Source organism: Amblyomma americanum, chromosome 8 (genome assembly GCF_052857255.1).
Source record: "Amblyomma americanum isolate KBUSLIRL-KWMA chromosome 8, ASM5285725v1, whole genome shotgun sequence".
In the NCBI taxonomy this organism is placed as follows: Eukaryota; Metazoa; Arthropoda; class Arachnida; order Ixodida; family Ixodidae; genus Amblyomma; species Amblyomma americanum.
Window position 1 is genome coordinate 47,770,215 of NC_135504.1, and position 15,112 is coordinate 47,785,326.

The 15,112-nt window shown below is 46.3% G+C and overlaps 1 protein-coding gene across 1 annotated transcript in view; it reads left to right on the forward strand.

Moving 5' to 3' along the window:
- Positions 1–14,677, forward strand: part of LOC144100303 (uncharacterized) — a 33,211-nt gene extending 18,534 nt beyond the window's left edge. The window contains exons 5-9 of the mRNA XM_077633285.1: positions 1,165–1,336; positions 3,104–3,234; positions 8,097–8,277; positions 8,487–8,637; positions 14,542–14,677. Of these exons, the coding sequence (XP_077489411.1) occupies positions 1,165–1,336; positions 3,104–3,232 (301 nt within the window). The 3' untranslated portion in view covers positions 3,233–3,234; positions 8,097–8,277; positions 8,487–8,637; positions 14,542–14,677. The remainder of the gene's footprint in view (positions 1–1,164; positions 1,337–3,103; positions 3,235–8,096; positions 8,278–8,486; positions 8,638–14,541) is intronic.
- Positions 14,678–15,112: the final 435 nt, after the last annotated feature.

The window sequence follows — 15,112 nt, forward strand, 5'->3', positions numbered from 1 at the left end:
AAAGGCTAGGAGCCTAGTTGCATTTAGACTGTTGTAGCCGGCTGTTAGTAACAGCTATTGCAATATTTAGAATTTCGAAAATGCAATTACGCTTTGCACTGTGGCTCAGAAAATTTGGCTTTTTCGACTAGATACAAGCACTGGAGGGGTTGCTTTGCATGCATGCTTTCAAAAGCTCATGTATTTTCGTACGGGGTAGCCATAGTTTGTCGAGCCACAGTGGCGAGAGCATTCGCATTTTCGAAATATTAAAAACCAATATACCTATTACTAACGGCCGCCAGCTAGAAATCTCTATTTTGGTACCAGTTGCCCATGTAGGGTTGTTAAAAGTTAGTCGTCAGGAATTAGTTCACAAAATTAATAGTTAAAATAATACACAGCCTTTCCGAAGTGCGCCAACACTTGTAATACTATGCCGCAAAATACTATGCCCTTTCGTCTGTTTAAACTAGGCCTTCTACCTTGATCATGGTTAAAGAATGCAGCGCGAAAAGACAAGGACAAACAAAGAAGTGCACAGCACTGGCGCTGACAACTTCGAGCGGCACAATTTTCTTTTTGAGATGGAACGAGAGGATCCTGGCCTAGCGAGTTGAAATTGCAATTAGATTCGCGCAGGTTATGGCGGCATCTTGCTTGCTCATGGTTTAAACTTGCAAGGCCTGGAATTCATCCTGCAAGGCCAGGATCCTCTCGTTCCATCTCAAAAAGAAAATTTTGCCATTTGAAGTAGTCAGCGCCAGTCCTGTGCACTTCTTCGTTTATCTTTGTACTTTTGCTCTGCATTCTCTAATCATGATCACTGACCAAAAAGCCGAAACAGCCACTTCATTTCTTCAGATTTGTCCTACATTGGGCTCTTTTCTTTCGACCATGAGCAAGCAAGATGCCGCCATAACCTGTGCGAATCTTATTGCGATTTCAACTTGCAAGGCCAGGATCCACACGTTCTAACTCAAAAAGAAAATTGTGCCATTTGAAGTAGTCAGCACCAGTCTTGTGTACTACCTCATTTGTCCTTGTTTTTTCGCGCGGTGTTCTTTAACTATGATCACTGACCAACAAGCCCAAACAGCCACTTTACTTCTACCTTGGGCCCTTGTCTAGCTACATGCGGTCTTCCGCGGCGTGCTTGTCAACGTCGCTTATCTCTTTGTCCAGGCCAGACTCGATGTTCTGCTTGGAAGCCAAAGCTAGACTGCATCGCCTTCCCTCCGGCACCTTGCAGCGGCAGCGTACCTCCAGCTACCCGCAGGTACTTCTTCGCATCAGCGGAACGGACTCCCTCCCGATGAGACGCCTGCTGCAAACTAAAAGCGGTTGGGCATATAAGGTGAGAAGAGATGACTTTAGTGTTCTGTATGCTGTTTGCTGAAGCGAATTTACATTACGACTACTAGAACTGCAAGGATGATGCCGATGAGAATATTCGTGTGAGTTGGATGCGCGACAAGGAAATATTCGCGTGAGTTCTTTGCGCGACAAGTAATTGTAGATGCGTATCTCTCTATGCGGCAGAGAGAGCATTTCAGGACACTGCAAGAGGAGAACATCAAAAGCTCGGTAATTTTCTCCACGTGCCGTTAACTCGCCAGGTGACGAGGGCCGAAAGCTGGGTTTCACACAAAGCTCATTCCTCTGTCATCCCATGTTATTCTTGTGGGCCATTCGTTGTGGCTCGTTGTACTGAGGGCCCTTCTTCATTTGTCTAGCGGAGACCTGCAGTCTACGTTATGGCACAAATACTTGCCTGTATATTTTTTGCTGCATTTTTAACTTCTGCTAGGAGGACTAGCGTAGCAGTGAGCAGAGAAAAATTAGGTGAAAAAACGTAGACAGAACGGCTTTTTCACTTCCGAGGCGCCTAATGCTCGCCTATTATAAACCTCGTACATAAACCTATAATAAACCTATTATAAACCTCATAATAGTGGCGTGCTTGAAATATCGAACGCAAAAATATGGCATAGCTCTTCCGGATATATAGTGTGTGGCTTGATAAAATATTGTGTTTTCACAAATATTAAGGGCTGTCAATATTTTCTGTTCTCAAGGGAATTGCTACTGGTAGGGTGGCTGCCCATTTAAGTGCCTATTCGCCACTTCGCCCGCTGAACGATATTATTTTACAAAGAATAGGAAGCGCTCAAAGCTGGGGAACTGCGCCATGTGCGTCAACTTTTGGCGTGCTCGTCTGGCGTGCTCACTTCTGGAGGCGTTTCTCATCTGTGCTTTTTCCCACAAGGACCTTTTACCTACAATCTAAAAACGCCAACCAGAGCACTTTTTTTCGCAGGTAAGCTTTGCGGAAAGTGAAGATCGCAACAAAATGGCGCTCTGGAGACTTGTGATAATTATCGAACTGAAGTTTAAATTGCGACTGTTGCACGAAATTTCGTCAACATTTGAAGGACCCAACAAAACCTCTACAGACTATGAACATAAACCTTTTTCTATGGGCCATCACATGTTGTACACGTTTATGGCCCAGCGTTGAAAAGTTTGGTGCTGAGAGGAAATGATTGGCCATATTTGGCCATACTTGGCCTACAATGGTGCCTTTCCTGAACAGGTCAAGGGGAACACTGACGACACCTTTGGCAAAGCTCGATATTGGGTGTTTAATGCAGGTGCGTTAACACAACTGTTAAGTCCTTATCGTTTCCTCTGCGGATGACTGCTCCTGTTTAACGTCTGCCTCACAGACTGACCTCCATCATGGGTACGTGGCTGACTTTGCTGGACCTCTGATCTTAATGAATAATGATGCACCTTTGGGATGCTGTATTATCGACCCTGCAGTAAATACGGGCGAGGCATCTAAATTATTGTAGATCCTGTTACGTTAAAGTGCACGTGCGGTCTGCGATGTCAGCGCATTTAAAATAACCACATGTAGTCCGAATTATTCATAAACCCCCGATTTCAACGTTCCTCATCGCTCATGCGTCGTTTCAGGACATTAAACCAATAATTTAAACTGACTGTTATAGCCAGTAGCGTCGATGCTGCAATAAAACCCCTTTTTTGGTGCCATTGTTTAAACGTGACACACTCGAGCTGGAACGGTGCCACTAACGTTCTCCCTCTCGATGCACAGGCCGACTCTTGTTGCAAGACAACCACAATCACGGGAGCAAGATGCGCCTGCTGGGACTCGCGCACCACTGACCTCCGAATCCTGTCCAGCGCCCATTCCCTGCCCACTACGGTGGGAAAGGTGTCCTGAAGGTAAGGGAGGCTTGCCATTGCCGTTGCCATTGTCTCATGTTCCATGCTCCAACGGGTGGAATTTAAGGCACAGTATACAAGCCTAAACTCAAGCAGTATGGGCGTTGACTTCATTGAAACCTAGGCAGGCTGCTGAAAGGTAGGAAATCGCGATTATTCAAATACGCGCGGTAAGTACTACACTTACCTCAGTTCATAACCTTACTTTTCTGTATTCAATAAATGACCAAAGATGGTCCGAAACATAAAGGCAGTCAGATTTTTGGCTCTTACATTTGGTGAAAAGTTTGTAACATGCATTTTTTTCGAGCTCTCCAACCTCAATGTTGGGGCTTAAACCACCTAATTGTATGCATGCAAGGACGTGTGCGATTGACGTGGAAATTTCCATATCATGACATGAGCTTATCATTTGGAGTTTTTTCGATTTCTGTTAGTGGGAACGAAATATCATATGGTTTGTTTTACCTCTTGTGGAGCAAGAGAAAGCGTGCGGTTGAATATTTTTTTTATATATTGATGAAAAATGAAGAAAACTGCAAATACCCGAGAAAAAAATCAATATAAGATTTATTCTTACAGCTATGCATAGCGAAAAATTTTTGTATTGAGCCATAATAAATATGACAACGTATGTTTAAATTGTTTTGGCTATGTAGCTGATTGTTTTGGCTGTGCCAGCTAAACGTAAGCTAGTTTTTAAATAAGAAGCAATGCTCAAGGCACGAAGCATGATGTAGAGAGCCGTTTGTCCTAGTCTTTGGTAATTTTCATTTTGTTATTATTCTTGAAAAGTAAAAGCTAATTAGATAAATTGTTTTATATCGTCTTCGGAAATGACCATAATGGGGTGCTCAAGTACCACGGTTACCGCGTGATCACCTTTCTGTTCCGCGGGCTTTCTTTCCTAGCAAAAGCTACACTAGGCTATTCAGCGGCGCATCTTGGATATGGATAAGCATCCCTAGTCACTCTTGAGCATGTGCCACTACTTGCACCTAGCCACAGGTGTTCCACCGCTGTGCCACACCTTTCCTCAATATCCAATTTTCTTTTCAATTTCCTTTTTTCTTTTTCTGTCCCTCCTTTTATTCCCTCCCTTATGGCGCTGTGGTCACCCAGATATGACCCAGATATGCAACAGTTACTGCCACAGTTACTGCGCAAATTACTTTCCTCCAAATCCAAAGAAAACAAGTGAGCTTTCATGTTTGTGGCGTTGGCGTCCAAAAGCAAAAACCTGCTGTTAATCCGCTCCGCACACTGCAAATATAGGCAGCGCACCCACTCTGCCACCCTGGCAGGTGGCAGTTAATAGTTGACCGCGAGACATTGGTCACCCAGTGAACGGTGCAGCCTACTGCTGCAGTGTCACGTGTCTGGCACAATGTTGTCAGCGCTAATGCATGCATCCCATATCTCACTCGCACCACCGCCAGGTACATCAAAGGGGATTGAGGCGTTCATTAACCCAGAGAGCAAGCTGTGTGCTCTTCCTTTCCTTAAAATCATCAGCGTCTAGAACGTAAGATGTCAAAGCCAATGTCAATGAACACAATGAATGGCGACAGACTTCGCTTTGTAAATCCTGGACTAGCTGAGCTAATTTTGCCTCCGTCGAAACGCTGCTGTCATTGCTCCCGTGGCTCCCGGGGCGGCAGTGTTTCGGTGGAAGCGATCGCATTCACTTTTTCTTATGTTAGAAAGATGCTCATAAATGGTTCCTTGCTCCTAATATTTCAGGTTGCACTTTTTCTATGCAGTGTAGGTTTTGCTAATTTAAAGTTTTTTTCTGGAATAGGCGTACTTAAAAAGTTGGAAATCAATCTTCTCAAGTTAAATTTGCAGAACAAAAAGTAGACTGTCACACGGCTCTCAACAGTACTCATTTGTTTACCCTCGCATAGAACTCTCCGTCATTTTTCCTAACCGTTGTATCGTTTGGGGCCATGAGACCTTCTATAAATTTGCTTTATCATCTATAATTTCTGCTGATTTTCAAACTTTTTGTGATATATATCTGTAATTTATATTTGTTTTCAAGCTTCAAAGATATATACTTGACTGCCAGTACATGGTCTCTTTCGAAAATGATGGGCCAGAATTGTAGGTCTTCGTGCTCCCCACAAGTTCTGTTGGTCTATTGGATATGTCACTTCGACGCAACCGTCGAGTGGATGGCTGCTCCTCCAGTCGCCTTGTCCGTCCTGAACTGCAGAGACTTTTCGGCTCCTCAGCTGGCTGTAACAAGGTGTGCCTGTGTGGTAGATGCCGATTTTAGCCTCACCGCATTAGTAACTTTTTTAGTCCTCAGGCATAACATACCACGGGGGCTTCTAGATTAGTGGTTTAAATTCAAGCTGTCTAGACTTACTCTATTATATAAATTCGGAGCCACTGGATTCAACACGATCAGATTGCGGCTTTAAATTGTGTTCAGAGGAGGCGTATGCGCCTATTTTGCAGTCGTTGTAGCCGACAACAGAATTTCATAGCCGACAACAGAGTTTTTCACAGACTTGCTCACTCTTATTTCTCGCAAAGTCAGACAGCTGGAGCCCAACACAGATTTGCCCAGGACTGCAGTAATACACTGCAGTGGGTTTCAGTTGTAGTTTTCGGTGGTGAGCTTTGGAAGGTTTCGAACCAACCACCTGCCGGAGCCGAGGCAGACACTTATGCCAACATGGCGCCCATCGCAGAAAAGTGTCTTCCCTCTCTAGTTTCTCTTTTTCTCTACTTTGCCACCCGATGCCTCCAACCCTCTCTCTCTGCCCTCCTCCCTTTAGTCTCCCTTCAATCCCCTAAATGTGGAGAAGGGGATTTTCCTGTCTCCAATTTACGATGGGTCAACTGAGGTAGGTGGCAGGTCTCGCCTCAATGTTCTTGAAGACCTCCGTTTTCCTACACTAGCTGGGTCTCTTAAAGCTGCTGCTCCTGGGGCAGCCTGGAAAGACCATCACATGAACGGGCGCTGCTAAAAAGGTCTAATCTGCAATTTATTCTAGCTCAGCTCTAACTTATCAGTTACGCTTAGACGCACTGGCGCTTCTGAGTTCTTTCGAATGACCTGGAGAAAGCATGCTTCTCAGGAAGGATCTTGTGAGGGACAGTGCTGCCTTCGACTTCCTCAACCAGGTACAGTGCAGCTCTGGCATAGTGCTTAGAGACCCCGCCCCAAATGAGGGAAATGTGTAGCTTGAAACCTACTGCCACGTACACAGCTGCTCTTCATCTGTGAATAAAATATCCCCTTGCCTGGTGCTCAACATTTACGGGATGAGGTTCTTGAATAAATCAGGTTTTCACACTTCCTCGTCCGAAGGAAACGCATTAACCTTGACAATGTTAAGCCAAGCAGGCCCAACGTCATTAAATTCGACTCATTTTAATTGCTCTTTTGAGACGATATGTATATAATAAAATAAAATTATCTGGGTGAAAAATGTAAAATTTGGTTACGGCGCAATTTCGGAGTCTGCCAGTTGGAATGAAGAAATTTGATATCTGCCAGAGAGGTTTTGATGTGATGACAGCTTGGCGGTAGCTTGATGTGATGACAGTGGTCATAACACCACCGGATTTCGTAGGCCACTGCACTCGATGGCATTCTCTGGCACTAGCACCAAATGGTAAACATAATAATTATAGTGCACCCACTATAGTAATTTGCATATCTACTGCTCTTCATGGTTTACGGGGAACAAGGAACCTACGAGGCAGTAATTGTTTTTTTTAATGTCAACCAGGGCTTCTGAATTGTGCAGGACACTAATTCTCAAGTTCAGGACTTCTGCCATATGCTGAAAAACTGCGTTTTTCCCGGTTGCTGCTCTCTATCTCGGGTTCTAAGCAGCAGCATTGTAGTTTCATTGAAATGCGATGCGGCCGGGTGAGAACTCCGAAACCACATGTGCTCGCGTTTCGATAAGGGCACTTAAGTAACTCAGCATTGCCTTTTAATATCTTCGCATCACTTATGTGCTCCAGTCTGGTTGTCTTACTGAGAAACCAATGCCTGGCTTGATCACCCGCTTCGCTGCCTGTGCTCCAGCTGAAGCAGGCTACCTGCTTTTGCATAGACTTCGTCACGGCAGTGAATGTGACTCCCAGCGGTGCATCCATCGCCAGCCCCAAGGGGCGGGGATGCAGGTTGAGCGGGGCCGCAGGTTGAGCGAGTTCTGTTAATGGCCGCTGTTTTTGAAGGAGACGCAAGAATTCTACGAATGAAACCATGCGTGTAAACTTTGTTCTTTGTGTGCGCTTCCACGCACATATGCGTGCGAATAAAACTCACGTGCAATCAAGCCAAGTATCCTTTTTTACTGAAATGAGTCTCCGTAGAGATGCGCTAGTCTTTCACAAGCAGGTCTTTGTTCAAAAGTGCTCACATGTCCGCTGCAGCTCCTTTGCTCACTGTGCTTTAGCCACTCCTTCAAAACTAAAATCCATTGTGTTAAGTCTCTTGTGAATAACTTTATTTTCAGCTCCATATTTTTCGTGCAAATTGGTTGACACTGTTTCATTTCATCAACATGGAGGCTTTACCAACAGTTGCATCACTGACCCACCTACTGTAATAAAGAAAATATTTTAAGTTAAAGAAGAATGGGAACGAAAAGCTGAAAAAAGCCGACGTTACCCTACTGCTCATAGAACGACGAGTTTAAAACGGCAGCTGCAACGCGCCCTCAGTCACCACTGATGAAAGTACCCAGAACATTCTGACACATCATGTTCGTTTTTTTTGTTTTCGTTCATTTATAACCTCAATTCTTTTTTCTACCACACAGGTATCTGTCAAACGTTTTCTTTTGACTCTTTAAAAAAAATTTTGCAATATCGATCCTGCTTTCTTTCAGGGCCTTCAAAGGGCATTCACATGCCACAGGCTGCGGTCGGCCCCAAGAAGACAACTGCAGCAACCGCCTTGTCTTCAATGCCAAAAGTGTTCTCTGGTCCTGGTGACCACCTTCAAGGGCGCCCAGTCGACGAGTGGAGGCGTGTCAACCACTCCTCCCTGACAAGCCCGTCGGCAGACTGGTATGTATGGCGCTCTGAAAATCAGCGATGCTTCTGTAAAGTCAACACATGACAAGATTTCGTGTATGCGTTTGGTATACATAATCAGCTGAGAGTATCTCAAAATTTCGTGCGCAGAGACTATTAAGACTTGTACCCATAAAAAAGCAATTTTGCAATGCCGATCGTACTTTCGTTCAGGTACTTCAAAGGGCATTCAAATGCTACAGGTTGCTGGTCGGCCCCAAGAAGACGACAGCAGGCGCCTTGTCTTCAATGCGACCAATGCTCTCTGGTCCTCGCGACCACCCTCAAGGGCACCCAGTTGACGAGTGGAGGCGCTGTTGACCATTTTTACCGGCCAAGCTCATCGGCACCCCGGTATGCATGGCGCTCTGAAAATCAGCGATGCTTCTGTTACTCAACATGTGGCAAGATTTCCAACAGTTTTCATCCTGTAGTAGCACTGCCTATCCTTGTGCCAGTCTGAAAATATTAGTAACTTGTACTCTCAGTGGTTATGGCGCTCAGCAGCTGATTCGAAAGACACGGGTTCTAGTGCGGCCGTGGCGATCGAACATTGATGGAGGTTAAATGTTAGAGGCCTGTGTAGAGTGCGATGTCAGTGCGCGTGAAAGAACCCCAGATGGTCGAAATTTCCGGATCCCTTCAATACGGCATCTCTTATAAACTGAGTCGGTTTGGGACATTATACGGCGTTTGCGAGCTTGTGCCGCAGAATAGCCATTGTCGACGTTGTTGGCGTTACACGTGAGAACTTCCAAATAAAAAAAATCTAAAGATGCGGGGAATTAAACCGAGGTCTTTCAGATTGCGAGGGTTGAGCAGCATTAGCACAATGCGTTAGCAAAAAACTCGTTCCTTCGAGCTGAATAAAATTGAACCCAGTGATTGCGTTTTGTGGTCTTCGACTTCGTTAACTGTCGTGTACTGATGCGCTGCAACCAGCTGTCACGTTCCACTCTTAAAGGCAATGCTTAAGCATCTTCAGATGCTTTGAGTTTCTATCATTTTCCTTTTCATACCTAGCAGTGTTGTCCTCAATTTAAGTTCAATCTTTTCGTTAGCATCCGCGTTTCTGGTCAAGAGCTGAGCACACTGGTAAGATACAAGTGTTATAATTCTCTTGAGAGATATTTCTAACTGCCAGTCATGATCTCAGAGAACCTACCTAATGCGCTTAACCTTATTATAATGTTATTTCACTACAGTCATCCGTGTATGCGGTCACTACCTGCGCTAAGTAGGCATATTCCCTTACCACATTCAGGGGCCCCCTACCAACCATGCCGTGCTGTTCTCGTCCGTGGATCTGAAACATAACTATATTCTTCTGCGTATTAATTTTTTGACCGACCGTTCTGCAATCCTTTCAGTGGCTATCAAATTGTGCTGCAGCGGTGGGTGCCGTCTTTTGAGATATGATGCGCAAACGTTACTGCTCACAGATGAAAGGGATCGAGGTAGTGTGCAGGCATGATTAGGAACTTGCCAGTGAATGGGGTGACTGTCGACGGCACCGGCGATGCTTATTGTAAAAATATAGAATTACAACGGCTGGAAGTTCTTGTAAAGAAAGTTTATGTGCAACCCATCCATCCCTGCACTTTTATTGTGTTTACAGCTAAGGATAATGCTGAACAAGTCTGGTTCATTCAACAAAGGAAGAAAGGCAGAAAGACTATACTTGACAAAGTGGCAGAGTTGGGCCTGCAATAAATCTTTCCTGCATGGCTTATGGTAATGATTATGCTGTTTGCAGATTCTGCTATATTCTTCACAAGAAAACATTTTTTCGCCGTGAGAACGGCTTCGTTTCATTTTCTCAACACCCTGGAAGCTTTCTCTTCTGTCCTACTTACTCCTCTTTCATTTTTTACTGTTGTATGAATTTCAGCATGTTGCCTATTACTGTAAGTTGTCTACGTGCTTCTGTAAATTCTCGAACTACTCGAACCTGATATTGATATACAACGTAATGCTATTGTCATGTAGTGGTGACTGCATTCCAGAGAGCAGAACGGCTGCGAAAAATGTGTCTAAACAAAACTGTTTAATTCGGCTGACTTGAGCCCACAATTGACTGAACCACTCAGGGGCAGCGTAGCAACAAGCGTTCTTGGCAGTCTTCGAAGAGAATACCTGCCGCTACCGGCCGTGCGCAATTTAAAGCAGATAGAGAACTTTCGAGATAAAGTGTGCACTGTTACTAGAACATTCTAGAACAGTGTAAAACCAGCTCTGCCTGGATGCGATCAGTCGAGATAAATCTGGTCTCGTCTTGCAAAGCAAACAATGCGATAAAGCGGTGTTCCGGCAGCTTTGAACACTGAACACTTCAAAGATTCGCCACCTGAACTCTCCTCCCAAAGAAATATTGACCCGATACATTAAAAGAAATAAGGCGACTAGCACCAAATAAAACGGATCGTGCGAAAATAAACATACATATTGTGAACACAGCATCATTTAGCGCTGATAACATGGCTTTAAAAGGACGACATGGACACCTTCTGGTCGCATGCGGCGTCACTGGGATACAGTTATTGTTTTAAGGGTCACTTCGTAATCCAGTTCACCTAGCCGACGAAGAACCTCGTATGGGCTGAAATAGTGGCGCAAAAGCTTTTCCCTCAATCCACTGCAGCGAATGGGCGTTATAACCCAGACTTGGTCTCCTGGATTGCATTCCGCTTTGGCTATTCGTAGACTGTAGCGTCTGGCGTCGGTCCGCTGCTGCTCTTTGATCCTTAATCGGGCAAGTCTTCGGGCTTCTCCCCGTTGAATGTAAGCGGCGACGTCGATGCTCTCTTCTTCGTAAACGTTCGGCAGCATGGCGTCTAGCGTGGTCAAGGCCTCCCTGCCATGAACAAGCCTAAATGGTGTAATCTGGGTGTTCTCCTACACTACTATGTTGTAGGCGAAGACGACGTTAGGGAGGTTGACGTCCCAGGTCTGGGTTTCTGCATCAACATACATGGCGAATATATCGGCGATGGTTTTGTTCAGGTGCTCGGTCAGTCCGTTGGACTGCGGATCGTATGCAGTTGTCATCCGGTGGCTGGATTGGCTGTAACCCAGGATCCCGTGCACCAGTTCCGGCGTGAATGCTGTTCCCCTGTCCGTGATGAGCACATCGGGGGTGCCGTGTAGCAGAAGAATAAACTTCACGAAAAATTTGGTGACTTCTGCTACTGTTCCGCTCGGTAGGGCTTTCGCCTCAGTGTAGGAGGCATTGTAGTCTGTCGCTACGATGATTCACTTATTTCCAGTCTTTGACTTTGGGAAAGGGCAAAGGAAGTCCATGCTGATCTACTAAAGGGCCTTGAGTGGGGTTCAGTCGGGTTAAGAAATCCTGCTGGTCGGGTGGGAGGGGTCTTTCTTCGCTGAAAATCTCGGCAGGTTTTCACATAATGTGTGGCATCGGCAGATAGTTGCAGCCAGTAATACTTGTCTTGATTGCGGCAGAGGGTGCGAGGAAACCCGAGATGTGCTGCTGTCGGCTCGTCGTGTGAAGCCTGTAGAACTTGTTCGCGGAGAGAATCAGGTACAACAAGGAAATAGGCTGTTTTGTTCGTTGCGAAGTCCTTCTTCAAGAGGACATCATTCAGTACACAGAAGGAAGACAGTCCTCGCTTGAACGAGGGGGGTTGAAGAAACATTGCCTTCCTTCCAAGTACACGATGAGGCGTTTTAGGTCGGGGTCTGAGCATTGCTGCTGTGGGAAAGAGCTGGGGCCGATGGGTCCTCATCGTCGTCCAGCGAACTCATGGTCGTCCTGTGGCCGTGCACCTACGGGGGCTCGAGAGAGGCAATCAGCGTCGGAGTGTTTGCTTCCGGACTTGTAAACAACGGTGACGTAAACTCCCGGAGGCGCAGACTTCATCGAGCGAGGCGACCAGAGGGGTTCTTTGGGATCAAATCGGGAAGCCAGCACAGAGCGTGGTGATCACTGACCACTTTGAATGGTCGTCTGTGCAGGTAGGGGCGGAATTTCGACATAGTCCAGATGAGGTCATGGCACTCCTTCTCAGTTGTCATATGGTTAGCCTAAGCCTTGGAAAGGTAACGGCTAGCGTATGTGATGACTATCTCCTGCCCGTAGCTTTTTTGTACGAGGGCAATGCCTAGGCTCACGATTCTTGCATCGGCATGACCATCAATATCGGTGTTATCAAAATGCGCGAAAATAGGTCGGGACTGTAAACGACGCTGGAGTTCCTTTAATGCTTCTGCTTGCGGTGCTTCCCATTTAAAATGCAAATCTGCATTTGTCAGTTGCGTCAGAAGCTCGGTGATGCACGAAAATCGTCGGCAATATGCGCACAGTCCGAGGATTCTGCACACTGCTTTATCTGCCGGAGGTGGGAACTTTCCATAGCAGCTTTTTCTGCGGGTCTTGGCGTACTCCCTCCTTGCTAGAGATGTGGCTTAGAAACAGCAACTCTTCATAGGCAAAGTGGCACTTCTCTGCTTTCATGGGTTGGCCAGATGACTTGATGGCGTCTAGTACTGCTCGAAGTCTTTTCAGGTACTCTTCAAAGTTCGAGGCGAAGACAACGACGCCATCTAAATATACCACACAAATTTGCCACTGCAGTGCGTACTGCAGCAGCGTAGTTCATGGCCTGGAGTTCTGTGGCCGTCGGGGTGCCAAGTGCGTGTTGCACTTCTTCCCGCACCACATCAATGAGAGTCGCTGCTTGGGGCTGTCTGGACGATGGCAGTAATCGGCGGAGCTCCTTGTGGAGGATCTCGCGGATAACTTTCCGCAAGTTGTCGCTGCTGGTGGTTGAGTCCGGACAGATTGCACAGACAAGAAAAGGGTGGTTGTACTGGCAAGCCCGGATGTTGTGTGTCTTCTCGATCGTGCAGGCTTCTTGCATGAATTCATCGACTGTATTTGGCAGCCAGTGGACGACGATGGCAAAGTTTTTCTTTTACGCCACGCATTAAACTTGAACTGTGTTTTCCTCTGTCATATCAGGGTTGGCGCAGGGAAATAGGCGCTTCATCTCTTCGTCGTAACCGCGGACGTGCTCGTTCGGAATCAGGATTCGTGACTGGAGGAGTCGTTCGGCTCTTTAGTTCCTTGCGACACTGGTAAATACCTTGAAAAGTTCCTTCTTGAATACCTCCCATTTCTTTAGGGAGGAATCGTGGTTTTCGTACCCCGTACGTGCTGAGCCCTTTAGTGAGGCAAATACGTGTCCAATTTTTGCCCCATCATCCCACTTGTTGAATGATGCCACGCACTCAAACTGGTCCCACCATTCTTTGGGGTCTTAGCCTAGGGATCCTTTGAATGTTGGCGCACCCGCGGCTGTTGCCGTACAATAGGCGTCAACATCTTTAGCGAAGTTTTGGTGCTCGTAGCAGCGTCTTTGCATTGTCAGGGTGGTCTGGCAGGGTCTCCAACTCAGGCTTCTCTCCCTGAAGACGTCTGCTGGCTCGGTTAACTGCTGGCTTGTCCTCCGGCGCGAAGCGCAGAAGGCTGGTGCCACGACTTAAAAGGGGCGTCAGGAACATGGAAGGCTAACCCGTATCCTCCACCAGAAGTCACATAAAGGTGACTATAGTTCGGAGAGCAGAAAGGCAGCCAAAAGGGTGTCTGACTTGGGCTGACTTGCGCCCACAATGGACAGAATCACTCGGCAGCGGCGGAGTTGCAACAAGCATGCTCGGCGGCGTCTAGCAGAATGCCCGCCACTCTCAGCCCTGCTCAATTGAAAGCTGATAGCGAACTTTCGGAATAAAGCGTGCAAAGTCACTAGAACTTTCTGGAAGAATGTAGAATCAGCTCTGCCTGGATGCTATCAATCGAGATAAATCTGGTCGTGTTGCAAGCAAAGCGATGAGGCAGCTTGCTGGCACCTTTGAACGATTAACAAACACTGCAAATATTCGCGGTACTATTACTGGTAGTGCGCTTTGATCAGAAAGGCATCATTCTCTTTAAGTATAGCCCACCATCCAACTACAGAATTTCTTAACTTACCTTATTAGGGCGCAAGATTATCCGCTCATCTTCCGTTGACTTTTTCTGCATTGGTATCCGCCCTGTTATTGTAGCTGTTTCATTGAACATCGATTATCTGTGTTGCGCCTAACATGTGCTCGCATTCTCTTCTTACACACTTTATGCATACCGGTTTGCTTTCGCTTAGTGCTTTCATCTCGTAGGAGTCGACCTGTGACTGCTCTTGTGTCCTACGTGCGTCTCCTTTAGGAACGACCTTTAACGTTACTCACCACTTTCTCCAGAACAGACTCTGTGTCCTTCTTGGAAGCCAAAGCTGGGGTCTATCGCCTGTCCTTCGCCACCTCCGAGCAGCAGTGGGCCCTTTGCTTACTGCAGCGACTTCTTCGCGTCAGCAAATAAGAATTCAAGGTTGAACCTGCTCTGATCTAGTTCAAGACGCGAGGCAAAAGGTAAGGAGGTATCTGTTTGGTTACTTCTGTACTACACTGTTGTGATGGAGTGAATTTTCGCTGTCACCGCTCGAAGCACCAAGTTGGCGTAGATTAAAATGAAGCTGTGGTTTGCCGTGGTGCTCCTTCGCATGGACTCATTTTACATGGCCCCATTGTTGTTTCTTCCCTTGAGACCTGCATTTTGATTATGTCGCACATATTGTAGCATAAATATTTTTTACTGCGTTTCAACCTTTTACCTGTCTCCCAAGCCTTGTCCACTCTATAAGGATATATAAAATTTCTAAGTTCGCATAAATATTACAGCGCAGGCCTCTCAACTAGGTGTTTATATGTACTTGCTGTGTGCGTGTGCGCATGCGTGTGTGTGTGCATGCGGTTTTACATACGATGGGGGTAT